This window comes from Notolepis coatsorum (assembly GCF_963971535.1).
Source record: "Notolepis coatsorum genome assembly, chromosome: 1".
Lineage (NCBI taxonomy): Eukaryota > Metazoa > Chordata > Actinopteri > Aulopiformes > Paralepididae > Notolepis > Notolepis coatsorum.
This window is the reverse complement of record NC_140165.1, coordinates 100107030-100134867: the sequence shown is the minus strand read 5'-3', so window position 1 is coordinate 100134867 and position 27838 is coordinate 100107030. Positions and strand designations below refer to the sequence as shown.

Genomic DNA, 27838 nt, shown 5'->3' with positions numbered 1-27838 from the left:
AGCTCCTAGGGCTACAGTGCAAGCCGGCACAACTCAGGACAGAAGAGTAGAGGATGTGTCGTCGGTAAACAAGCCACACACTTCTAAAGAGAAGCACACAGTGAGTGTGGAGCGAAAAGAACAGCTAGAATACTCAATCAGCAGCAGAGTAGTTCATTGCTGCTAGTTTGTTTGTTTCTTTAACACATCCTGCGCCAAAAACGAGTTTACTCGTTATTGCCCGCCAATCTAATAACGCCAACAATGAGTTTACTCGTTTTTATGATCGTTATTTCCTTTATTCGCTATTGGCATTCATAATTCATCCAGGAAGGCTCCGGGAGCCAGCTGGACCCTGTCTGATATTTCAACGCCTCAATACCGCCGCCTGGTGGATTTCGGCGAGTTGCACTCCACTCTAAACCGGATGTGGCGCTCTGTGCATCAGGGAAAATCCTCCGGCAGAGATATCTTGTTATGTTGATCAAGACAAACACTCGAGTGCATTTGATCGCTTTCGAGACGCAATAATGAATATGCTTTCGGCTAGGGCTGGGTGATATAACGATAACGATAAATATTGCAATATATTTTAATACTCTATATCGAAAAGAGATTTTTTTTGGGTGACCTGCAACAGGGCAGTTTTAAAACCAGAGACAGTGGACAGACTTGTCTTTCTTGCCTGCAACTTAAAGTAATGGCGTTGTTTGTCCAAATGACAATACTGACCAAATTGAGATTTCTTTTTCTCTTGTCTATTTATTTTGTTTGCTTTCTAATTCTAATTACAGTTTGAAGGGGCGCCCTCGTGGCGCATACCATAGTGCCTCGCGCACCTACGCAGCCGACCCGGGTTCGATCCCAGCTCCCGTCGTTATTTGTCACATCTCCCCACCTCTCCTCCCGTTCGCCCTCTCCTCTGTCGCTCCTGCGTGACCAATAAAGCTGTAAAAATGCTAAAAAATTATAAAAAAAATTAAAATTAAATACCGTCTGTACACAGTACTAGGCTATGTGTGCTAGCAGAGCTAGACTCCAGTCACCAGTCACGGTGCACATGTGCGGTGGTTTGTCCGCCAAAAAAGCGCCAAAAGATAGAAAAGAAACTAGCAGAGCCAGAACTGTTGTACCGATACCGGTATCGGTTAAAATGTGAACGGTACCCATCCCTACCGATCGCCTAGAATACTTTTTGCGATGCCTCATTCAGTATGCAGTAAAGGAATATAGCATCAGCCAATGGACATATCGATCTACCAGATGGTGATCAAATAACTGGAAAATTCTTTTTGGAATCCAACCGGCCACAGGTAAGAGCGATTTGACGTCAATTTCAGCCTGATCGGGCCTTGTTCTCATAGCCAACCCCCTGATCAGCGTATGTTGTTGTAATAACGCATGCCGTTATTGGTAATCAATAATCAGAAACGACTTCCCCCCCCCCCCCCCCCCCCCTCATGCATTCATGGTGGAACATGATACCGATCATATGCATTTCGATTTTTAACTAGCTTGTGTAGGGACAAAACTCCAATCAATTTAACGTTATTAGCTTAGCGCCTTATAACTAGCTTTGCAGAAATTATCCAAGATCATTCCCATATAACGCTCCTATTCATTAGGCTATAAAACAAGAACGTATTGATGAAAAAATTATTTCTTTATGGCATATTGAAGGAAAGGTTTATACTGTCAATTGACGATGACAATGGATACATAGCTATAATAGAAAATATAGATTTAGCTCTACAAACAACGTCACGCACAGTGAAAAGTTGTAATGAAAAGCTGGCATCCTAGAGTGGGGCCCGTCTAATCTAAGGCCCGTGTATTTTATTTTTTTTGCAAAATCAACTCTGTCTCTCTTTGTTAATTACAACAAGCAATGCTGTTTGTTATTTAAGATGAGGTCGGACTCGGCACTGACAGATTTGTGTTCATTGTGCTGCTTTTATAAAGCCTCAAATGACGGCTTACAATATTTCATGAAAGCAAAGTGTTTTGTTTGTCTAAGATTTAAAAAGGTTAAAAAACTTTACAGCACTGACAAAGTTGAACAAAGTGCTGTACAAGTCCCACAACATAAAAAAAAAATTTATATATATATCTCGAAGCTTCGAATTAAAATCGAATCTCGGCCCGAAGCTTCGAATTCCAAAAGAATATTTGCCGGCCCGTTCTGTGGAGCGGACTGGACTATTGAGAAACTATAGGAATTTTCCATTGGTTCTCCCAGTCCATGTGACAATTTCGAGCATTTCCATCGGTTATAGTGACAGACATAGATACATGATAAATAGATGGATACAGCTGATTAGATGCAGTCCAGAGAAAACAAACAATCTAGATATTTCAAGATTCTATTCTTTACTTCTGCGCACTGACGGAGAGATACACAACATTTTGAGATGATAATCTAAGCGAGTCTTTATCACAAACGAATTCAAAGATATTTAATGTTTTGCAAAACATGTCTAGTGTTGCACCCGGCTTTAGAAGGTTAACTCATTCAGCGCCAGAGCTTAATCCGCGAGATGGCGCTAAAACGCCACCGCTTTAATCAATGGGGGGACTGCGAGATTTAAGAGTGCTTAAAATACATTTTTTTTTTAATCCGCTTTTCTCCTCCTGTTTTTCTGTGTTTTTCTCCCATCCCAATTTAGCGTGCCAATTTCCCCCCTCCCCTTCCTGGTCGTTGCTCGCATGTGCCCCCCACTGGTCGGTCTAGGGAGGGTTGATAGATACTATCACATGTCCCCTCCGATACATGCGGAGTCAGCCAGCCACTTCTTTTCACCTGCCAGCGCGGACTCTCATTGGTGAGGTGTAACGTGTGGGAGGTCACACTACCCTCACCATCTCCCTTCCTTGCTGTGCAGGGCCTGCAGGCGCCCTGACCGACCTGTAGGAGTCGCTATTTACAACGACCAGATTACCACCCACCGGCTTCCCTCCCGCTGACTCTGCCAATTGAGCCAGTATGACGGCCGGCCAAGCCGGAGGCAACGCTGACAGCCGGATTCGATACCAGTCTCTCACGTTGGTGACGAGCGCTTAGTCCGCTGCGCCACCCAGCCGCCTTCTGCTTAAAATATATCTTAAATGATAGCTATGGGTCTAATACACCCGTCGATTATCAGTGAGTTGCTTCCAGTCAACATGTACAAAACGGATTGTTTTTTCATAGGTACATTTCCGTTTTATACCGTTTTGAATACGAGTAAAGTTTTGGTGGTTTCTAGTAATCCCAGGAAAAGACGCGATAATAGCGCTTTAGTGGAATACACAAAACGCATTGTAATTTTTCGCCTGATTATCGAATCTTCCTGAAATCCACGCTAGATCATCATTATTATCCTTCCTTGTGCAAGAATGAAAAGAGCCCTGGACCGCGGGGCTCTCCCCCCCCCCCCCCCCCCCTCCTGCCACCAACGGCACACAGCTACACATACACACACAGAGACAGCGTCGATCGGGGTAGAAATAAATATCAGATCAACGATCAAATTTATATATAGTGTTCTTACCTTGTATCTGATGTCATGCAAAAGAAATAATCCAATTATCTGATCGCCATTCCAAATACTGCTCGTGGAGGTCCGTACCACATTACCGACCATTACACACTGACGGGCGGGTGGGGTTACTGTTCAATGCTATCATTGCAAAAGCCTACCTCGCCTGAGCACCTAAACCCCGCCTGCACGTCTCGGATCGTCCCAGAAAAGAAACAACACCATTCCCAATGGGGTGCAATACCAGCTGGAAGGCGTAGGCGGCGGTATTTGCCCTTTTGCAAGCGCAGACCCATTCCCAACGATAACATCAGGCTGGATGGAAGTAAATGAATGGATATCGCTAATAAAAGAAATAATGATTAAAACCCGACTATAATTGGGTTCCGGCGCATAACGGTCTGCGAGTTAACCCGACTATCATTGTGACTGGCGCTGAATGAGTTAAAAGCCAAATTGTATTTTTAATCGTCGTCGTAATTCTTATATACCTAATGTATCACGTCTTCTTGAAGCAGATTTAGCTTTTTTTGCTCCGATTTGATGTCAGTTTAATTGCATTGTTGTTACTGTTCACAACAGTTTGAATGACTTACTGAACCGGTGTTTTAATTTCATACCACACTTGCACTGCTTGTTTGCAGCATGTCGCGGCACTTTGCTCTCGTCTGTCGCCTCCGGGTTGCATTTTTCGCAGATCATCCAAATACATTGTTTGAAAGTTGAATTTGCTGCCGTTCGATCGTCACCACACTCAACCTATTGCGTGCTTCGGGTCTCGAGTTGCAACGAAATATCCAGCGAACTTCATTTGACAAGCCGTTCCGATGGGTGACCACGTTTCAGCACCAGGCGCTGTCCACCGACTTTATTCATGTTGAGCAAGCGCTACATTGCACATATACCTGTTATTCACTCTCTCAACATGGATAAAACAAAGTAGAATAAGCATTCTTTAGGTGGTGGTAGTTTCTCTGTTTGGACATTATAGCTTAAATATATAGCCTAGCCTATAGTCAGTCTGAGATATATATATATAAATAAATACCGGGGTGTTGGTGTTTGTGGTGTTTTTATTTTCTACTTGGTATCTTGTATTTTGTATTTATTAGTTGCGTTTTGGTCTGTATTTATTATTTCTTATCTTCTCATTATTATTATTATTGTTGTTGGTGTTGTCAAAAAAGAATTATATATAAAAAATATATCTCTATAAATACATATTCTCAAAATAATCTTGATTATTGCTGGCGGGCCAATTTCGGACCACGGATCTCCTATTGCAGACCACTGGTATATACTGTGGTAAAAGCTGTGGATCGTGGCGCCCCAGTGGCGAACCACATAGCGCGCTCAGCCGCGACACGGGCGACCCGGGTTCGATTCCCGAATCCGTCGTTATTTCCCGAATGTCTTCCCCCCACTCTGTCTCCCATTTTTCCTCTGTCTCTCCCTACTGGACTGCCCAGTAGTAATAAAGCGATAAAACGCCAAAAAATGGATCGTATTGGTACTCCGTATCGGATGAAAAAAGTTACCGCTGTGTCCCTACTAGGCTTTAAGTCATCAAAACACACATTTATTGATATCTCGTAAAGTTCAGTCACTGCCTAATAGCAGCAGAGAAGTCTGCATGTTTGGCAGTCTTTGTCATAGGGTGTATATATATGTGTTAATGTTGTTAATGCTTCATTGGGGTCCTAACCAATTACTGTTGTTTCTTCACTATTAGACGGCCAATGGGAACGTGGAAGCTAAAGTGGTGTGTCTGTTCAGAAGGCGGGACATCTCGGGCAACCTCAACACTCTGGCTGACAGCAATGCAAGTGAGTACCATTATTAGACCCAGTAGACCAAGACCGGCTACTATATATCTCACTTGTGATGACTGGTGTCTCGCTCAAGACCGGCTACTATATATTTCACTTGTGATGACTGGTGTCTACAGTCTCGCTCACCTGTTCTTATTCAGACAGGCCACCTCTCCTTGTTGTTGCTAGGTACATACCCCTGCTGTTGTCCTTGACCAAGGCTTCAGAACTGGAGTTGGTCCCTGGGCGCTGGACTGTGGCCGCTCCACTGCTCCTAAATAGTTAGGATGGGTTAAATGCAGAGGACAAATTCCTGATAATAATGGTAATAGAGGGATTGTAATTGTTGAAATAAAAGGTGGTCGGCAGGTGGGGTTTTTGGGATGGCTGGTTGAACATTTTCTTTGCATTCAGGGTCCAACAATAAGGTTGCTCTGGAGACCTGGTGCCAGTATATAAACTCATGCAGGCCAGTGAACTAGTCAGTCACAAACCTGTCTTCTGGCAGGTCGTAACACATTCGGGGCCAACCACGTATATATACGTGTTTCGGCTCCAACGCTTGACGGCCAACCACGTGTATATATACGTGGCAAGGTTGTTTTGGCTTTTATTCCATTGTAATATCCTACTCAATGTCACCGAGCGGCACTGCAGATTTACCCTACTCTTGGAATTCGGAAAAGTGCATTACCGGCCAGATCCTCATAGGGGCGCTGTCTCGATAATGCAGTGTTCCCTGTTACAGACCGGTGTTTTTTTATTTTTTATTATGAATGGGCTTTTCTGTTAGCCTAAAGCTATGCGTGTAGCCGATGGCCTGGAATAGTTTTTGGGACGCTGAATTCAGTATGCAGTAAAGGAATATATCAGCAGCCAATGGACATATGGATCTACCAGATGGCGATCGATAACTGGGAAATCCTTTTTGGGATCCAACCGGCCACAGGTAAGATCGATTTGACATAAATTACAGCCCGATCGGGCCTTGCTCTCATAGCCATCTACCCGGTCAGCGAATAAGGCTACTGAGGCTAATGCCGTTATTGGTAATCAATAATCAGAAACGACGTCCCCCGCCCCCCCTTTCATGCATTCATGGTGGACCATGATACCGACAATATGCATTTTGAGTTTTAGCTCTAGCTTGTCTATAGCCGAAACGCCATTCGATTTAACGTTATTAACTTAGCGCCCTATAACTCGCTTTCCAGGAAATACCCCAGAACATTCTGCTATAACGTTCATATTCACGACGCTATAAAATGGGAACGTAATGATGAAAAATGTATTTATTTAAGGCATATTGAAGGGACGGTTTATAGTGTCAATTGACGATGAGAATGGACAGATGGCAATAATATAAAGTATAGATTTAGCTCTACAAACAGCCTCACGCACAATGAAAGTTTGTTTTGATATGCTTGCTGTATAGAGTGGGATTAGACTGATCCCAATGGCCCCGAATGTGTTAAGGTGCAAGGATTTAGCTTGCAAATGGGAAACATTTAGAAACATGTTTGAATAACGGTTAGTCTAGTTTTTACTTTTATTTCAGTTAAAGCAACAACATATTTTGAACAAAATATATTATTGTCATATTGGTTGTGAATGTGATACCTTCATGTGTGTGACGTGTTTGTATACAGGTGCAGCTCAATAAATTTGAATATTGTGGAAAAGTTCATTTATTTCAGTAATTAAATTCAAAAAGCAAAACTCTCATAGATTATATATTCATTACACAAAGTGAAATATATATTTCATGCCTTTATTTGTTTTAATTTAGATAATTATGGCTTACAGCTCATGAAAACCCCAAATTCAGTATCTCAGAAAAAGTTTATATTACATAGACCAATCAAAATATATATATTTTTTATATAGAAATGTAGGCCTACTGAAAAGTATGTTCACTCAGTACTTAGTTGGGGCTCCTTTTGCACAAATTACTGCATCAATGTGGCAAAATAAATGGACTTTTCCACGATATTCTAATTTATTGAGCTGCACCTGATGCGTGTGTGTAAACAATTGGGACCATTGGTGAAAGAATTGGTAGCCATTCTAGCCAACCAAGACCACATTTGCCGTAAAACCTGTCACTTCCAGTTTGTCCGTTAGCTTCCGCCTCACAGCATGGAGACTGTTTTGATGACTAGAGGAGAAGCTGAGAAGCCTTGCTAACGCTGAACATGAAGTTATTTTTGTTGATAAAAGCATGTTTTGTTTAGAAAGGCTTCCTTTGTGCCGTAATGCCTTTGGCAGAACTCTGGCCAAACATGTGTTATTATTACTATATTATTATAATCTCATGACTTATGCAATTTTCAATGAATATAAACAACATAAGGAATATTAGCATCATTTTTAGTGGACTGGAGGAATGAGTCAACGTTAATAGTTTAAAGGAACACGCTAACATTTTGGGAAATTAGCTTACCGTCTTCTCCAGAGAGAGACAAGAAGATAGATACCAGTTTCCTCTCTGTGCGTTCAGTAGAAAGCTATCTGGCTGCATGTTAGCCTAGCTTAGCACAATGAATGGAAGCGGACATGACCGGTTAGCCTAGGCATTGTCCAACTAACACCTCTCCCGAAGGCTAACCGGCACGGTCCGCTTCCATTCATTACGCTAAGCTAGGCTAACGTGCAGCCAGATAGCTTTCTACTGAACGCACAGAGAGGAAACTGGTATCTATCTTCTTGTCTCTCTCTGGAGAAGACGGTAAGCTAATTTCCCCAAATGTTGGCGTGTTCCTTTGATAGTTTAAAATGCATAATTTGAAATCTCGCTTTGAAATCCTGCATGAGTTGTTCCAGGAAGACAATGGAAGCTGTGGAGCATGAGGGCATAAGGAGGATTCTAAGTATGTTAGTATGCTAACGTTACCATGGAAAGTTTGTTGCATTGGGATACAGCCCAAGTGTATTGGTGTAGACGGGTGAAACCAGAGCTTATGGAAAACAATAACATCATGACTATCACTGATGTCCACACAGATATTTTTGGGTACATCTGTATTACGAGTTTGGTTGCAAATTGTAAGCATGTTTCCCAGGGTTAGAAAAAAAAAAAAAAAAAATCAAGGGCTTTTTATGCCCCCCATAATTGATTTTCGGGGGCTTTTTTTTTTATTTCGGGGGCACTGAATTTTTATGATAAACGGTAGGGGTGGGACGGTTCACAAAATGGACGGTTTGGTTTGTATCACGATTTTGGGGTCACTGTTTTCAGTTCGATATACGTTAATCTTTATTAAAAAAAAATTTAACACTCAAATCTAAACATGCTTCTCATTTATTAAAAATAAAATAAAAGGTTTACAGTGTTTACAGCCTTAAATAATGTTTGGCACACAAGGACCGAACTGACTGAAAAATATATTGTCCAAAGTATTAACTTAGTGCAAACAAACAATATGCTCAGCCAGCACTAGACTTTCCTTTCTTTAATATAAACACACAAAAACAATGTCAACCATGTTTAAATTCCCTGATTGTCAGTTCTTAATGGAAAGATTCGTTTTCTGCTTGAAATTATTATGTTTCTGTCTACATTTATTTAGACTAACATTATTTAAATATTGAGTGACTGTGCAACTGTGGTGGATTACGTAATTCGGTGAGTTGGAACTATCTATGGGTTGGCGCGGGTCCCCACGGACATTTTAGCGTGTGGCACCTTCAGCTCCGGTAACGTTAGGAGGAGTTCATAACATCAACATGCAGTGGGACAGCGGTAATAGTCCCGGTTGGAGTTAGTAAAACACAGTTGTATGTTAGCCTTCTTGGATGTTGAATAAACGCCTATCATTGTCTTTAAACACCCCGCCTCTCAGACTCCCATTTCCTCCTCTGCTACAGTAGCTAGTAGTAGCTACGGTGGCATTTCATTGACTGTACAGTATTAGCTTGCGGGCTGCGTCGGGCTACCATAGTTAAAACGTGCGTTGTGTTTACAAACTGCTAACGCTATGGCAAGATGTGTGTATGCCTATGTAATGTTAATGGCTATGTTTTTAAAGTCGTAATGAACATTGATTTATATTGTGCGTGCCATTTTTACACAAACTGACTAGCACCTGGCTGCAGCTGGACCCTATTGGGCTGCAGTGCTGCTGCCTGCAGCCAGTGCAGAACACCGGCTCCGCCAAATGAATTTTTTTATTTGCGCGTCATCTGAACCGTACGATACACAGATGCTCCATTACCGGATAAATATATATATATATAATTAGTAAACTGTCGGGGGCATTAAGTGCCCCCCTTAACTGATTTTCGAGGGCATTTTGTCCATTTTCAAGGGCATTATGCCCCAAGCCCCCGTTAATTTCGAACCCTGACGTTTCCTTACTCGATCATTGATAACGTTAATGATCAATTAATCGATTAATTTTAACAAAATACCACATAAAAAAATCTAAAGCATGTATTTAACAAACTCAAACATTTTCTAAACACAGTTTTATATTAAAGGGGAACTATCTTATAAATGGCCTTTTTGAGTGTTTAGCATTGTTTCCTAGCTATGTGAACTTATATTAATATGATCTATGTCTCAAAATTCTCATATTGGCGCATTTTTCCAATTCTCCTCTCACAATATTCACCCTCACTGAACTGAGTCATTTGAAAATGTGATGATATGTGATGTCATAAAGACAACGCTGCATGTTAATGTTCAGGCGGGGCCGGCCCGGCGCAGTGGTTTAGGAGCCCAGGCTCAAAACCGCTCGAGATCTTGAGGTAGAAAAATGCTGTTTTTGAGGACTTGATTAGAAATACAAAACAATGAATAAAAAAATATATATATATTACAGAGGTGTTCCATAGACTCACAGGAATTGTGTAAAAGTGCCCAAATAGTGAAAGAAATAGTAAAATAGTTCCCCTTTAACTTAATAAATAAACTAAAACGAAAAATCTTATGTCGATGAAAATGTCCAATAGGCCCGCATTAAATGCTGAAAATCAACTGTACTAATGAAGCAACAAGAGTATTTTTAATGAGGCTATTATTAGTATTTTGCAACAAGATAGCCTACATAGAACATAAATAGCCTGTGTCAGACTGACTCACATGGTCCCGATTTATTTGTTCTTGTTGAGGAAAATCAGCATATCGACATGGTCAGGTGTCAGACTGGAGCTCATGCAGCCTGGTCACAATCAGTCCAAAAACAGTCGCTCGGATGGTACCGGTGTCACGGGTATACAGAGGTACTGGTGTGCCAGCTTTGCCAGCCTGGGCAATCTCCCCACATTGACTTTCCACCAGTCGGTCAGGTTTTAATCCAGGGATGGGGAATGGCTTCTTTTAACTGTTACGAGAGGTCTGCCATATGATGACCCAGCAAACTTCTAGTTAGGAACACAGCAAGTGACGGTAACATAGCTTTTTCCGTCGTCAGGGCAGTCCAGCTGTCTGTCGTCAATGCAACCTTGTGAGCAGCGGTAACGTTAGCTAGCTGCGCGAAAACAACCATACCGTCGTGGGTCGCACTCGCAGCTCAAAATCAACACATCTCTTCGCCTGCTTAATTTTGCAGGTTGCCATCGTTCATGGTTGCCTCCTCGTCATAGTTATATTGCGCCCTCTATCTGTTAATTTTTTCATAATTTTTCATAATTTCATTCTAGTGACCGCTAAAATGTAATGAGAGACGGACAACATTGTGACATATAATTGTTTGATAGTAGATTGAGTAAATGGCACATGTTCGAGTAAATCCTTAGTGATCAATCCATCTTCGATTAATTGTTAACATCCCTAATTACGAGTATATACTATAGTGTGTTACTGTGTATATATATACTATATTGTGTATATATGAGTATACTATACATACAAGTATTTTCTCTACAATAAGTAAAGAAAGTAAATAATACCCATGGACTAGGCCTTAGTTAACTATAATAACCGTGATCTAAACACTGAATTCTAATAATGAGGAATGCCATTTTTATTAGGTGGCCTATATAAATATGTGATTTTATTTCAGTCAAAGCATCTTTAGTTTGGTTCTAAAGTGACACGCTGGAGTCGAGGGTAGCCTTCCTGCTGAAAAGCTTTCCCGTGTAAAAACAGCTTGTTAGGTTTTAAAAATGTTCTGGCTAGATCACCACTGCACTTTAAAAGCACAACACCGTCTTTACTGTCCCTTCCTCTTCAAATTAAACCCCACCAATCGCTCGTCTCGGTTTGAATTCAAGGCGGCGCAATTCCAATTTCACAGTACAGTACGCTTGTTTGAAATGGCTGGAGAGACTCTTGTTTGAAATGGCTGGAGAGAGACGCTTGTCTTGGTAGGGAATCGCGTTGCACAGCACTCGATTTGGCAATCGTTTGCAACGGTCCCTTCTGTGTCTACACGGGTCACGTTCTACCTGTCATCAACTGATCCCACGATTCCCACCCCTACTTTATGTGTGGTGTATCCATCCATCCACTCTGTTTTATGTGGTTTATCCATCCATCCACTCTGCTTTATGTGTAGTTTATCTAGGGCTGGGCGATATGGCCTAAATATGATATCACGATATTTTCTGACCTTTCGGCGATACACGATACGCATCACAATGTTTTTCTTTTTTTCCCCAAACAATTCATTATGAGGCTTACCAAGACAGTATTTGAGTTTGCAAGCTAACATTAAAGACAAAATAAAATAACCATGCATTTAGCATTTTTATATTATATATTAGATTTAGATTATTGGATTATTAGATTATATATTGCATATATTTAGCAATGAGATATTATATGATTTAGATATGAAATATGATTAATTGAAAATGGGGGACCCTGATGTAAACAAGACGAAAGTCTTTCTCTGGTCTGCATCCTCCAGTCCACTGTTGTTGTATTGAGCTGTACTGTATTGTACCCATGCTGCAATCTGTTAATAACGTTTTCATTCATTCAGACGGCAAACAGAATCATTTTGATTGACAGTCGGTCTGCCAATTACGTCACACCGCTTGCACCCGCCCTGCTGTTCTTAGCACCAATCGGCAAGCGCGTATTAATTTTTTACTTCCGCCATTAGAGAGCTCAATGACAACAACAATGGTAGCCGTAGCTCCCCGCGGCCGACGTTTAGCTTTTAGCTCCGCAGGATGACTAAACGACTGGAGGCATAATGATTTTACTGCAACAGATGTTATAATAAAAGCCTTTCCATACATCTGTCTGATTGAAAACTTTATTAACAGACCGCAGAATGGGCACAACTGAGTCAGCACGGGCTGAGATATGAACGACTAATGCTTGCTTGCTATATCTAGGTCGACCTCGGACGTTGCTATGTAAATACGCTGATGTTATTGAACGTGTAACTATATAACGTTAATGCCACAAAACGAATGCCTTTGTTATCATAAGTAGTAACTTTGATGCAGTAGTGTGTGTGTGGGGCGGCGCTGTTCAAAAGTTTCAACGTGTGGACCAGATTGATGCGACACAATCCTCTTGGGCAAAACATCACGATATCCACGATACGTTTAAAAAGTGTATCGTTAATGAACTGTACCCGATATTTATATAATATCGTCATACCGCCCAGCCCTAGGTTTATCCATCCATCCACTCTGTTTTATGTGGTTTATCCATCCATCCACTCTGCTTTGTGTGGTTTATCCATCCATCCACTCCTGCTTTATGTGGTTTATCCATCCCTCCACTGTTTTGTGTGTGGTTTATCCATCCCTCCACTGTTTTGTGTGTGGTTTATCCATCCCTCCACTGTTTTGTGTGTGGTTTATCCATCCCTCCACTGTTTTGTGTGTGGTTTATCCATCCCGCCACTCTGCTTTATGTGGTTTATCCATCCCTCCACTCTGCTTTATGTGGTTTATCCATCCACCCACTCTGCTTTATGTGGTTTATCCACCCCTCCACTCTCTGCTTTATGTGGTTTATCCATCCACCCACTCTGCTTTATGTGGTTTATCCATCCCTCCACTCTGCTTTATGTGGTTTATCCATCCACCCACTCTGCTTTATGTGTGGTTTATCCATCCCTCCACTCTGCTTTATGTGTGGTTTATCCATCCCTCCACTCTGCTTTATGTGTAGTTTGTCCATCCCTCCACCGCGGTGTCTGGGTGTGCCTAGTCTTGCACATCACACCGGCTGTGTGGATGCGCTCCCTGCTGTGTGTGTGTGTGTGATCAGAGAGCCAAAGAAGGGAGAGGACTAAGGTAGTGAGGTGGCTCTAATGACACGCAGACCACTGAGAGGCCTGATCGGATTTATCCATTACCCCCCGCCACCAACCCCTCCCTTCTCCGGGCTGCAGTGCTCTAGACAAAGACACACACTCGGATACACACGCACACACCTCAAAATGGATGCATTAATGCCGCATGGAATGCTGCCTTTTTTATACTGGTCTCTGCGCCACCAGGCCTGTGTTGTGCGTTTCTTACGCATAAATACCTGTACAATTGAGATGACGTTTTTATTTTATTTTAAATAGAAAAACCTTTTGCTTGATTGACCCAACCGGTGATCTAAGTAACCTTTGCTGTGAATTAATATATAATAATATATGATAATTCATATATCAATGATCGGCATTAAAACTGTTCTTGGTCGCAGTAGCCCTACTCTCAAAAGATAACAAAATATATGAATTCGCAGCAAAAGTTACTTGGATCACCGGTTTGACGGATAATTGTGATCGTGGTCCCATTCTGCATGAATCCAAAGTGTGATTGGATCGCATCGACGGGGCACCGGTTGAGAGAGTGAACAGCTTCTTTTTTTTTTTTTTTAAACTTTGACCAGACAGCTGGTTCTTTTAGCGTTTATCGCTTTTTTCTGGTCAAGCATGACCGACAGAAACAGGTTGAATGGGGTATAGATCGGGGGAAGACACTCTGAGAAAATACGGCGAGTCCGAGAGTCGAACTCGTGTACCCCAGATCCGTGACGCGCACGGTTGTCCCCGACGCCGAAATAGCGCCGAGATACGCGGTGAGCTACTGGAGCTCGAGAGTGAACAGTTTCAAGTACCTCGTAGCCCACATATCCGAGGACTTGACATGGACCACACACATTGACAGTGTTGTGAAGAAGGCACGACAACGCCTCTACTTCCTCAGGCGCCTAAGGAAGTTCCAAGTCAGTCAGAAGATCCTTAGGAACTTCTACTCATGTACAATAGAGAGCATCCTGACTGGCAACATCACCTCCTGGTTTGGGAATAGCACTGCACAAGACCGTAGCAGACTACAAAGAGTGACACGTTCAGCCGAACGCACAATTGGAGGGGGGCTTCCCACCCTCCAGAACATTTACAACAAGCGGTGCAGGGGGAAGGCTAAGAGAATTATTAAGGACTCGAGCCACCCGAACAACTGCCTCTTTGAACTGCTGCGGTCAGGCAACCGATACCGGAGTCTTAAGGCGAGCACAGAAAGACTCAGAAGAAGCTTCTATCCCCAGGCCATCAGGCTGCTAAACGAACAATAAACACTATGCAACAACCATCAAATGCACACAGCACACACACCCACACGCACACACTCACTTAAACAAACAACACACTGCAGCACCCACTCTCCACACTTTAGATCACACAAACACACTTTATATTTAAGCATTACATCACACGCAGGAGTGGTTTGTGACCAATAAACCATGCCTAGGGGTGGTTGTTAGGCCCGAGGCGCAGCCGAGGGTCGTTAGACCCCCCTAGGCATGGTTTATTGGTCACAAATCACGACTGCACGTGGTGTAAAGCTTTTATACAACTGCCAGATTCATCCAACCTTATTTCTATACAATAAACACACATTAATCGAAGATTTATTGAAAAAACCATCCGCCAGAAAAAGTAGTTCCCACAACTCCATGTGGAAGCAGCTTGAAGTGCATCCAACCAAACTAACACATCCAACTGTGTATTATTGGAATGATTGAGAGAAGTTGCCTCATGTGGAAGCAGCTTGAAGTGCATCCAACCAACTAACACATCCAACTGTGTATTATTGGAATGATTGATTGAAAATTGTATTACCAGATGCAGAATATAAAGTAGGTAAAACAAATTAAAACGTTTTCTTTGCCCTATAGGAAAAAACGTTTTCTTCGCCCTATTTTTTTATTTATTTTTTTTAGCCTTAACTTAACCAGTTGGAAACCAGGGGTACAGTAATAAAATTAGCAATCAACCAATCAATCAATTCAATAGACCATGCTCACTTAAAACAGCGCTGCTTCTCTCTCAGTCTGACTCCCCCGCTGTTGCAGACAGGAGTGTGTGTGTGTGTGTGTGCGTGTGTGTGTGTGTGTGTGTGTGTGTCACAGTGTGTGTGTGTGTGTATGTGTGTGTGTGTGTGTGTGTGTGTGTGTGTGTGTATGTGTGTGTGTGTGTTTGTGGGTACGCCAGCGTCGGACAGTGTGTGAGAGAGAACGCTGCAGTCAGTAGAAAGTAGGAAGGAAGAAATTTAAATCAATCAATTAATCTATCAATCAATCCGCGATTTTTCTTTTGTTCTAGATTGAGTCAAGACCCATCAATTACATCATCCAACATTGTTTAAAGGACTAACACATTCCCCTTGACAGAATCGCTTCATATTTAGTCGTTATGGTGCTTTCAACATAACCATTTGTTGTCCGCGATCTTGTTTTCTCCCGGAGTGAGCCGGGGAGGGTTATGTGATTCGGTTGTGGGCGGGTCCTGAGCCCAGGACCGTGGATTGTTGCCAATAAAGACGTGTGAATGGCCAATCAGAATCGAGAAATTTGCATGCCGTTGTATAATTATTGATAAAGGATTTGCACTACAACTCGTACACCTACTGTAAATTGTACCTAAATTGCACCTCATCCCATTTCTGCCTTGCACTATATAGTATTGTATATTAGTACACTGCATAGTATTGTATATTATATGGTAACTCAGTTACGTCTATTCTGCATCGAACATTGTACATATGTCTTTTTTTTTTTATCCACTTTTTCTCCCATTTTTCTATATTTTCTCCCATCCCAATTTCGTATCATCCAATTCAACCCTCCCCTGTCACGAACGCTGTTTCTTGCCTCCCACAAGCCGGCTGCAATGTGGACTAAGTCATACATAGCACAAGTCCCCTCCGGTACTTGAGGTAACAGCAGTCGCATCTTTTCACCTGCGCAGCTCGATCTCTGTGTCGAGGAGTAACGCGTGGGAGGCTCACGCTGCCCCCGACACTTCCTGATTCTACTGCGCAGGCGCACCAACCAACTTGTAGGAGTCGCTTGTTCACAACGTTCGATCCCCACCCTTCAGTTTTCCCTCCCCGTAATACGGCCAATGTGTATTACTGCGGACCACCAGCTAAACTGAAAACAATGTGGAGAGCTGGATTCGAACACGCGAATCCTAGCGTCTCCACACTGGTGGCGAGTGCCTTGCCCACTACACCACCTAGCCGCCCTACATTGTACATATGTCTATACTGAACACTGTGACCTCATTTTTTTTACTTCTAATTTACATACTATACTATGTTATTTTATTTCATACTTATCTTGTCTTGCACAGTCTCTGGAGCGTAACAGTAAGAAGCATTTTGTATAAAAGTATTCTGTACTTCTGTATGACAACTATTAAAGAAACTTGAAACTTGATCTGATCGGTGGTGATGTTGTCCCGTTGCTCACTGTGCTACAGTGCAACGATAACATCGGGAAACAGGCATCTATAAACCTCTGATATAGCATCTAACCGCTCCAATAATGTTATTTTAACCCCTTTCACTCCCACACTACCAAATTGTTAACCCTTTCACTGCGATAATACAGAAGCTTAAGCCTTTCACTACCACACTACAGGCGGTTGATATCGGTATCGGAAATTAAGAGTTGGACAATATCGGTATCGGTAAAAAAGCCAATATCGAGCATCCCTAGTTAAGATGCCATATATCGGCCTAAATTAATTGTCCTGGACCAGTCACCGGTCTGTCACTGATCCACAGAGCACGGGAATACAACCTTCAACAGTTTTCTTTTGTATTTCTTAGGATGAGGATGGGCAGTGCTCCTCGGGTACGGTGCAACTGACGGGAAATAGAGATGAAAGAGACCGCTGTGTTACACCATGGTGTTTTTAAAGAGGAGGACAGATGGCCTTGGTAGTGTGGCAGGCTGCTACTAAAGATTATCTGAACATTTATGCAAGAGCATTCTTGAACAATTCGATAGAAATGATTCATCGTCCTTTTGTATTTCCATCAGACGAGAAGCCTTGGGACATTTAACTGTTCTCAATGGAATATTTTAGAAGCATCAATGTAGTAATGCACCGATGTGAAAATTGTGGCCGATACCGATAACCGATATTAATATTGCTGTTCTGGCCGATACCGATATTTACAGATGTCGATATCTGTATAGAAAACACTTTTTTATGATAATCAAATAAAGAGCTATTTTCAAAACTCATAATTTTTTTACTTTTGTAACTTATTTTCAGAAATGACTGATATTTTGAAACTATTTAAGGTCAAAACATGTAAAAAAAAAAAAAAAAAATCTTCTTTTTTTTTTAATAATATCTGCCCTATCTTGATATCGGACCGATACCGATGTGTAAAAAAACTGCTATATCGGCCGATATTATATATATATATAAACGCATGCAAAATAATAATAAAAAAATCTATAAAAAATTGTCCCGATTTATCGATTCTTCGGCTACTCACCTAATGCATGGCTGTGCTCTAGTTCCTGTTGCCCGATCAGCTTGTTCGTTGGCTTTCCATATAATGATTTGAACGTAGATCATTTAATATTCTTTATCCACCAGGCGGCGGTATTGAGGTGTTGCAATCTCATACAGGGTCCCGCTGGAGTCTGGAGGTTGGCTGGATGAATTATGAATGCCATGGCGAAAAAATTAAATATTGATCCCAAAAACGGCGTAAGTCGTTCTTGGCGTTCAACGCATTGGCGGGCAAAAACGGCGTAACTCGTTCTTGGCGCAGGATGTGTTAATCATCACTGAAAGGTTTCCTCCAATTTCCTCCACCAGGTCCGACTTAATTTCATCGGCTATGGTCTCTATCATCTCTCCACATCAGACGTGGTTGTCATAAGATAGACTGATATCCGCTCTGTTCTTAGCGGCTTAAACTTATTGAAAGGAAGTTCTTCTTTGGCGTTGCAATAGGCCACATTAATTTTCATCGTCACTTTACGGAGAGCAGCATCATCCGCTTTGGTGGCCTGGGTGCCAGCCCACTCAGGATGTTGTTTCACGATGAAGGCATCCTGGGCAAGAATGTGATGATGGGAAGTGCTATGTTTATATTTTTTTATATAATAATAGTTTAGTTTGATTTAAAGGGGACATGTACTATAAATGTCATTTTTCAGTCTCTAGCATTGTATTATAGTAATAGGAGTTAGTATCAATGTGTTTTAGTGTCTAAATACCATATTGGCGGATTGCTCTGATTCAACTCAGATAATTTCCTGCTCCAGTAAATTAGTCTATCCTGATTTGAAGGCCTGAGTCACGTCATTCAGGCTCTGGGTAGAAGACAGTAATGTGATTGGCTCTGTGGTTGTAGCTAATGCCCGCCCACAATCTACCTAGACGATACACGCAGACTAGACAGCGAGTGGAAAAACCACTTCCTCATACTGCGAGGCAGTGAAACCCGACACCTCTGCATACTCTGGAGGGAGAGAGAGAGATAGAGAGGGAGAGACAGAGAGGGAGAGACAGAGAGGGAGGGAGCACTTGGGGGGGGGGGGGGGGGGACCTGCCACGCCACACGGGAGAGGGGAGGAAGGGAGGCCCCCCCCCCCCCCACAAGCTGCCGCAGGGAGAGAAAAAACGAAAGGAAGAGACGGCCTGTCTTTTTTTTTTCTCTCTCTCTCTCTCGCACCCCCCCCCCCTCTCTCTCTCTATCTCTCTCTCTCTCTCTCTCTCTGTCTACCAGTCGCAGACTGTGTGGACTGACTGTCACTCAAAGTGCTTATGGGCGGAGCCAGGCCATAACAGCCTGAAATCTTGAAGCTGGAAAATGATGGTTTTGAGTACTTGATTAGAAATATAAAACAATGCATTTTTTTGAAAAAAAACCTTACAGATGTCTTCAATAGACTAACAGGAATTGTGTAAAGTTGCCCAAATAGTGCTAGGAATAGCAGTACATGTCCCCTTTAATACTTGAAAATACGGCTTAATTTTGTCATAGGCTAATTAGCTCTTGACTCGCTGAGGAAAATGGGATAGTTCGCTAGGAATTATGGGATTTGGTGTTGGACTCTACGCAGACGGGAACATGGTTTTTAATCGCACTACAACTACCAAGTAGAATAGCGTGCGCCATGGCCCATCGATTAACTTCACACGCAATCTTCCCCCCCTCGCACACAGGCTATCGCACAGGTGCTACTGCAGTAAATTCATTCATCGCACAGACAGATTCTTTCGTAGCATGTGATATGTCGCACTGTACAGCCCTGCAGGCTGCAAGTATTACTCCTTTTAGTAACTGAAACGTTATTGACAGTTGCATGAATAAAATATTATTGACAAAGTAAATGTGCAAACGATTCACAAGATCAGATAGTTTCACATCTTCTGTGGAACAGTGGCAAGAATGAGGATTGGATAGCTCAGCTGTCATGTAACATTTGTATATTATTAAAAACAAAGACTTTGTGCAATATTCAGAATTAGGGGTGTAACGATGCATCGATTAATCGAAATGCATCGATTCTAATGTGACGATTCTACTGCATCGATTTGAAAATGTTAGAATAGAAATTAATCGAAAAGATAATTTGTTTATTATTTGTATTGACCTATAGTCCATTCATGCTGAGTGAATCAGTTACCCCAGCCACATTTGTGTATTCAACATTTTTCGGGGAATTAACTGATAGAAAACTAATCGAATCGTGGTCAAATGAAGAGATTTCATGATGCATTGAATCGTTGCCTGAATAATCGTAATCGAAATTAATCGTTCGCATCGTTACACCCCTATTCAGAATGCTTCCAGTCGGTACCACTGTGTGTAGTTGCATTGAATGACAGATTGTGACAGAAGCAGACTGGGGTGGAAAAGTATTTGCACAACAATTACTAACGTTTGTTTGTTATGCACTTGGTGTGCCAGATGGGTGGGGTTTGCCATGTATGACAAGACGATTCACAGAAAACTATTTGTACACGTGTGTGTGTGTGTGTGTGTGTATACATATGTACACCGGTATGTGATATCTAATGACGTAGGGATGCTCGATATTGGCTTTTTTACCGATACCGATATACCGATATTGTCCAACTCTTAATTTCCGATACCGATATCAACCGATACCGATAAATGCAGGGTTCAGGTAATTAACATTACATATCTCTTGTTGTGGAATTAACACAACATTATGCATACAAATAAAATCAGAATTTGTTCTTACTTGCCTGGGTAAATAAAGGTTATAGAAATGTTAAAAAAAAAAAAAAAAAAAAATGTAAACCGCTACCGATATTTTCCGATATCACATTTTAATGCCGATATCGGTAGGCCGATAATATCGGACATCCCTACATGAGAGATCTGCAGTACAATCTAAGTTAAGAGTTGAAGGACACATCCTGACCGTAGGATAGAGATTCGTGTCACGTCTGGGAATCAACGATCAACGCAAAATAGATATTGTTGAACAAGTCAACGGTTTCAGATGAATGATCTCATTCTTATCTAATGACTGTTTCAATATTATGTAGGCTGATCATAGTTAGACCAAACTCGAGGCTAGGTTCAGTTAGGGCTGGGCGATAAAACGATAACGATAACTATCGCGATAAATTATTTCCTCGAAATAAACATGAAACGTGGTCGCAAAGTTTCGATATATCGATTTTCCAAGCTTGGATATGAGCACACGCACTAACAGCCAATCAGTGAAGGAGATGGCAGAGAGCGAAGGAGACCCGGAAGGAGACCCAGAGGTAGGACTCACTCAACAACAAGGCTTGCTAGGCTAATTAGCTTGCACAGCGCTGTTTTATATATTTACGTGCCGAGTATGTGTGTGGCGTGAATTCTGAGGCCACGTTTATAGTAGTGTGGGGTATACAGTGGACGTCGTTTCAATATATTGTGGCGGAAGAGAGTATTTTAGTGTCATATTTAGCACATTGTCATGGAATACACCTGTTGCGGCAGTAAACTGTCATAGACAGGTAGTGCCGAGGGGCTGAGCGGAGGAGTTCAAACAATTGACGCGTGACATGAAATAACTCCGTTCCACGTCCAGGAAATACTTTTAAGGCATTTATTCTTTCGCTTCATCATGAGACAAACAAAATACGATTTGCGGTATTGCGTTATTGCGGTCAAAAGAAAATATGCTCTCCTAACTCTCACCCCCTCTCTCCGAGAACTGTCAACCTCTGTGAACTGTCAACGTGAAAAGGTGAATGAAATTCCATAAGACGCTCCCATTAGCGCCACACCCCCGTGAGCACGCCCACCACCTAAAGTGACAGTACAACTAATAATACAACAAAACTAGAATACTGAATCATAATAAAGAGACCTCCATTACGGCGCCTACAACACCCTTAGAAACAACAGGCTGGCTAGGATAACTAGCTTGCACGGCGCTGTTTTATATATTTACGTGCCGAGTATGTGTGTGGCGTGAATTCTGAGGCCACGTTTATAGTAGTGTGGGGTATACAGTGGACGTCGTTTCAATATATTGTGGCGGAAGAGAGTATTTTAGTGTCATATTTATTACATTGTCATGAGATACTCCGCTTGTCGGCTAACTGCTAACGTGCGCGGACTGATGATGACATCAACTCGACTCGAGACATTCGCAGCAGCATAAGAAGTTAATTAAACTTGACAGACATATCGACGATAATTATCGATATCGAATTATATGAAAATAATTTTATAATTTTATCGCGATAATGTTTTTGGTCATATCGCCCAGCCCTAGGTTCAGTCATTTTAATTGTGTATAGTCACTGACGATACAGGTTGTGTACATTTTAGGGCTGTCCCCGACTAAGGATTTGGATAGTCGACTATGATTGGCCAAAATTTGCCGTTAGTCGACTATTAGTCAAAAAAATAAGTATAATAATTTTTTAATTTAATTTTTTTATCATTCCATTTGGGCTGTGGGGGGTGCTTAATGTCTGAAGGAGCCGACTGAAGGCTTCTTGTCCTCTGCAAAAGCATGCAATTGGTCCACTGATGGATACATCTTGATATTTGTCTAGTCTAGTGTGTTCATTAGATCGGTGAAATCCTCTTTCAGTGCCTCTGTGCCTGTTTTCGTAGGCAGTTAGCCTCTGGTATGCGTGCCATTAGCGTTAGCCACGCTTCTAGGCCTCTTTTCTTTTGGAAAGAATGATGCAGAATACAAATTTAAAAAATAGTTTTATATGGGCGGCTACGTGGCGTAGTGGGCAAGGCGCTCGCCACGAATGCGGAGACGCTGGGCTCGCCTGTTCGAGCCCAGCGCTCCACATTGCTTTCAGTGTAGCTGGTCGTTCATACTAATACACATTGGCCGTATTAGGGGGTGGGAAACTGATGGGTGGGGATCGGGCGTTGTGGACAGCGACTCCTACAGGTCGGTTGGTGCGCCTGCGCAGTAGAATCAGGAAGTGTCGGGGGCAGCGTGAGCCTCCCACGCGTTACTCCTCGCCACTGAGATCGAGCTGCGCAGGTGAAAAGATGCGACTTCTGTTACCTCAAGTACCGGAGGGGACTTGTGCTATGTATGACTTAGTCCACATTGCAGCCGGCTTGTGGGAGGCAAGAAACAGCGTTCGTGACACGGGAGGGTTGAATTGGATGATACAAAAATTGGGATGGGAGAAAATATAGAAAAATGGGAGAAAAAGTGGATAAAAAAAATTAAAAAATTATATATATATTTTTTGTATTCGACTAAGAGGTTGTAGTTGTAAGACAGTATAGGTTGTTTACATTCATAGTTAAAATACGGCAAAGGTTGTGTACATTCATACATACATTCATACAAAAAGACAATAGAGCTTGTGTACATTTATGCTTAAACATTCATGGTTAAAAGAGGTTGTAGGCTGTACAGTTAAAGAACACGTTGCAACTGTAAATCCTGAATGTTTGCTGTTAAATAATTTCAAAGCCGACTTATTTGGTTCTTCCTCTTTAGGCTACAATTACACCGCCCTTGTTGACACCACCAGGCCTGTACTTTGAGGCGAGCGTCCCATAACGTTTCGGCTGCTCGTTGGAGCGGGCCGGTGTGTGAATCCATCTGTTAGGTCTCACTGTGGAGCGACCAGGGTGACTCTCTCACGGTGGAGCGACCAGGGTGACTCTCTCACGGTGGAGCGACCAGGGTGACTCTCTCACTGTGGTGCGACCAGGGTGACTCTCTCACGGTGGAGCGACCAGGGTGACTCTCTCACGGTGGAGCGACCAGGGTGACTCTCTCACGGTGGAGCGACCAGGGTGACTCTCTCACGGTGGCAGCCTGCTGTCTTCCATGGGGGTCAAGTGACCACTCTTCTACATGGAGCTGTGCACCAAATCCAGACAGCCGCAACCAAATTAGTTTGAGAGAAAATATAATATATGCAGGGCACGAAATCAACTTTTTGACTCACCGGCCAGTGGCGGGTAGATGGGAAGAATCTACCCGCCAAGCATATTTCTTACCTGCCACATTTTTTTTGATAAAATTTTTAAATTTTTATTTTATATCATTTTTTTTAATAAAATATATATTATATAATCATACTTGTAGTTGTATTATCTGCGAGACATCGCCACCACGCAACAAGTCAAAATGCTCGCTATCTGCAAACCGCTCCACTGTCTGTGTGTATACTCGAGTAGCCTCCAGCTCTAGTAAGGATTCTCCGGCACTGCAGCTGGACTCTATACTCTACATTCAGCAGCATGCAAGGATTCTCCGGCGCTGCAGCTGGATGCATCTCCGTCTGAGTCGCGTAGTTGATGATGTCACACACACTAGACTAAGAATTGTCAACAGAACACACAGAGCCTGGTGGATGCATGAAGCGATATAAATAAACTAATAGCCAATAAATGTGAAGTTATCTTTGAACCCCTGTTGTCAAGCCTCGTTAATATAACCCCTTTCCTCACTAATGGAACTGGTTTTGTGGACTCGCTGACGGTGCTTTGAGCGTTTCCAGGATTAGCAGCTAACGCTAATTAGCTTAGCTTAGTTAGCTCCCTACAGTGCAAGCAGGCGCCACGGGCAGTCAGGACAGAAGAGTAGTGGATGTGACATCGTAAACAAGCCACAAATTAGGCCTGTCGTAAGACCAAAACACACTGCAGTTTTAATTATTTTACATGACTATTTTGTGACCCGCCAAATGGCGGACAGACCTCTCAGTGGCACTCGCCAAACCTAAAATCTGGTCGCCAATGGCGGGTGGCGGGCTCTAGTTTCGGGCCCTGAATATATGGCTATAACTTTTGATTTGAGAGTATCGCAAATAACAAACCTTTCTTTGGATCTACTTTTTCTCCCATCTTTTCTATTTTTCTCCCATCCCAATTTCTTATATGTCCAATTCTACCCTCCCCTGTCTCTAACTCTGTTAGGCCATGCCTCTCACAAGCCGGCTGCAATGTGGACTAAGCCTTACATCACGTGTCCCCTCCGGTACACGAGGAGGCAGCCGTCGCATCTTTTCACCTGCACAGCGCCATCTCTCAGCGGCGAGGGGCTGCGTGGGAGGGACACGCCGCCCCTGTTGCTTCCTGATTCTGCTGCGCAGGCGCACCAACCGACCTGTAGGAGTCGCTGTCCACAACGTCTGATCCCCACCCACCAGCTTCCCACCCCTAACACTGCCAATGTATGAACGACCAGCCAAGCTGGTAGCAATGCCGAGAGCTGGGCTCGAACCCAGCATATCCTGCATTAGTGGCGAGCGCCTTGCCCACTGCGCCACTTAGCCGCACAAATAACCAAAACTTAAACTTGTTACTCAACATTCATGAGTTATGCAGTGATGTAAACGAGACTGTAGTGCTGTCCTCTCTGCATGAGGAAACCACACCTTTATGGCTGCGTTCATCATCCTTTCCATGGACACACAAAAGCTGCACACAGATGCCATGAAATTTAAATGTTTTAAACTTTTATCAACTAATTTTTGGTTCTTACTTATAAAAGAGACTTGAAAATAGGCGGGAACAATTAATATAATATAATTAATTCAATATGTTGGGAACATAATAGGAGTTTAGTTTAGGAGGTCAGTTTACTTCCTGTGCAAAAGATGTTAGACAGTGGAACGTTGTTTCAAGATTCAAGAGGTTTATTTGTCACATACACATACCAGGGCATACAGTGAAATGCGGGTGGTCATGCCCACATCGATTGTGCAATAATACTAATAATAAAATAGACATAAAAGACATAAGATGTGCATGATAAAAATAGACATGCTAAATTCCTCAGAAGGCACTGGGTCCTATGTACACTATTATACAATATATAGTTTTAGCTCTGTCATTATGCTATACTTGCTATATCTAAACTATACTATACAAGAACCACATCGGTTCTTTCCTTAAGTGACCTTTATATTCCTCATTCCTTTAAAGTGACCTTTCCATTTAGTTTAAAGTGACATTTTGTTTAAAGCGATTGTTTAAAGGGGAACTATCTTATAAATGACCTTTTCCAGTGTTTAGGGTTATTTTCTAGCTATGTGGACTTATAGTAATAGGATCTATGTCTCTAATTCTCGATTTGGCGCATTCTTCCAATTCTCCCCTCACAATAATGTCCCTCCCTCAAGTGAGTCATCTGAAAATTTGCCTATATGGGACGTCATATGGTGCGTAAGCGTATTTGCATAATAACACCCGCCCCCTCTAGCTGCCCGCCGAGCGAGAGCGAGAGAAGCAGAGAACTGTAAACGCTCTGCGTGTCTCCCTCTCGAGGAAGTCCACCACCGTGCTGCGCTACAGCCCATGCTCCCGAACCGAGAGAGAGAGAACTGTAACACTCTGCGTGTCTCCCTCTCGAGGAAGTCCACCACCGTGCTGCGCTACAGCCCATGCTCCCGAACCGAGAGAGGGAGAACTGTAAACACTCTGCGTGTCTCCCTCTCGAGGAAGTCCACCACCGTGCTGCGCTACAGCCCATGCTCCCGAACCGAGAGAGAGAGAACTGTAACACTCTGCGTGTCTCCCTCTCCCTCTCCCGGGAGGACACGCAGAGTGTTTACACTTTTTTCTCTCTCTCGCTCTCTCGCTCTCTCGCTCTCTCGCTCTCTCTCTCTCCCTACTGACTGTCACTCAAAGTGCTTATGGGCGGAGCCAGGCCATAACAGCCTGATTTCTTGTGGCTGAAAAATGATGGGTTTGAGTACTTGATTAGAAATATAAACCAATGCATTTTTTTTTTTTTAAACGTACAGATGTCTTCAATAGACTGACAGGAATTGTTTAAAGTTGCCCAAATAGTGCTAGGAATAGTAAAATAGTTCCCCTTTAAAGCGATTGCAGCATGTGTGTTGTATGTGTGTGCTCATGTGTACTTGTGTGTGGAGAGTTCAGCTTTGTTCTCAGGTCCCTGGTGATAACGTGTAGTGGGCTGCACGATTAATTATTCTTATTATTATTAATTTTTTTTTACTTTCTTTTTAAAATTATGACAAAATAAGAATCGTGTGAGAGAATTGTGATCTCAATTCTTAGAGAGAAAAATCGTGATTCACATTTTAGCAAGAATCGTGCATATATATACACACACATTCACTACCAGTGTGTACCATAAATATACACGCATTCACTACCAGTGTGTACTGTGTATACCATATATATACACATTAACTACTAGTGTATACCATAAATATATACACATTCAAATCACTACCAGTGTGTACCATAAATATACACACATTCACTACCAGTGTGTACTGTGTATACCATATATATACACATTAACTACTAGTGTGTACCATAAATATACACGCATTCACTACCAGTGTGTACTGTGTATACCATATATATACACATTAACTACTAGTGTGTACCATAAATATACACGCATTCACTACCAGTGTGTACTGTGTATACCATATATACACATTAACTACCAGTGTGTACCATATATACACATTAACTACCAGTGTGTACCATATATATATATATACACATTCACTACCAGTGTGTACTATATAATATATAGACACACACACCAGAGTACAGAGAGAACCACAGAGGGAGAGAGAGAGCCACAGAGAGGGAGAGAGAGAGCCACAGAGAGAGAGAGAGAGAGAGCCACAGAGAGAGAGAGCCACAGAGAGAGAGAGAGAGAGAGAGAGAGAGAGCCACAGAGAGGGAGAGAGAGAGCCACAGAGAGAGAGAGAGCCACAGAGAGGGAGAGTGAGAGCCACAGAGAGAGAGAGAGCCACAGAGAGGGAGAGCGAGAGCCACAGAGGGAGAGAGCGAGAGAGAGCCACAGAGAGGGAGAGAGAGAGCCACAGAGAGGGAGAGAGAGAG

The 27838-nt window shown here is 42.5% G+C and overlaps 1 protein-coding gene across 5 annotated transcripts in view; it reads left to right on the top strand.

Moving 5' to 3' along the window:
• The window catches only part of mta2 (metastasis associated 1 family, member 2), a 109015-nt gene that overhangs the window by 60567 nt on the left and 20610 nt on the right, over positions 1–27838 (top strand). For all 5 annotated transcript variants that reach the window (XM_084328589.1, XM_084328587.1, XM_084328588.1 and 2 more), the window contains exon 3: positions 5230–5323. In XM_084328589.1, coding sequence (XP_084184715.1) covers positions 5230–5323 — 94 coding nt within the window. The remainder of the gene's footprint in view (positions 1–5229; positions 5324–27838) is intronic.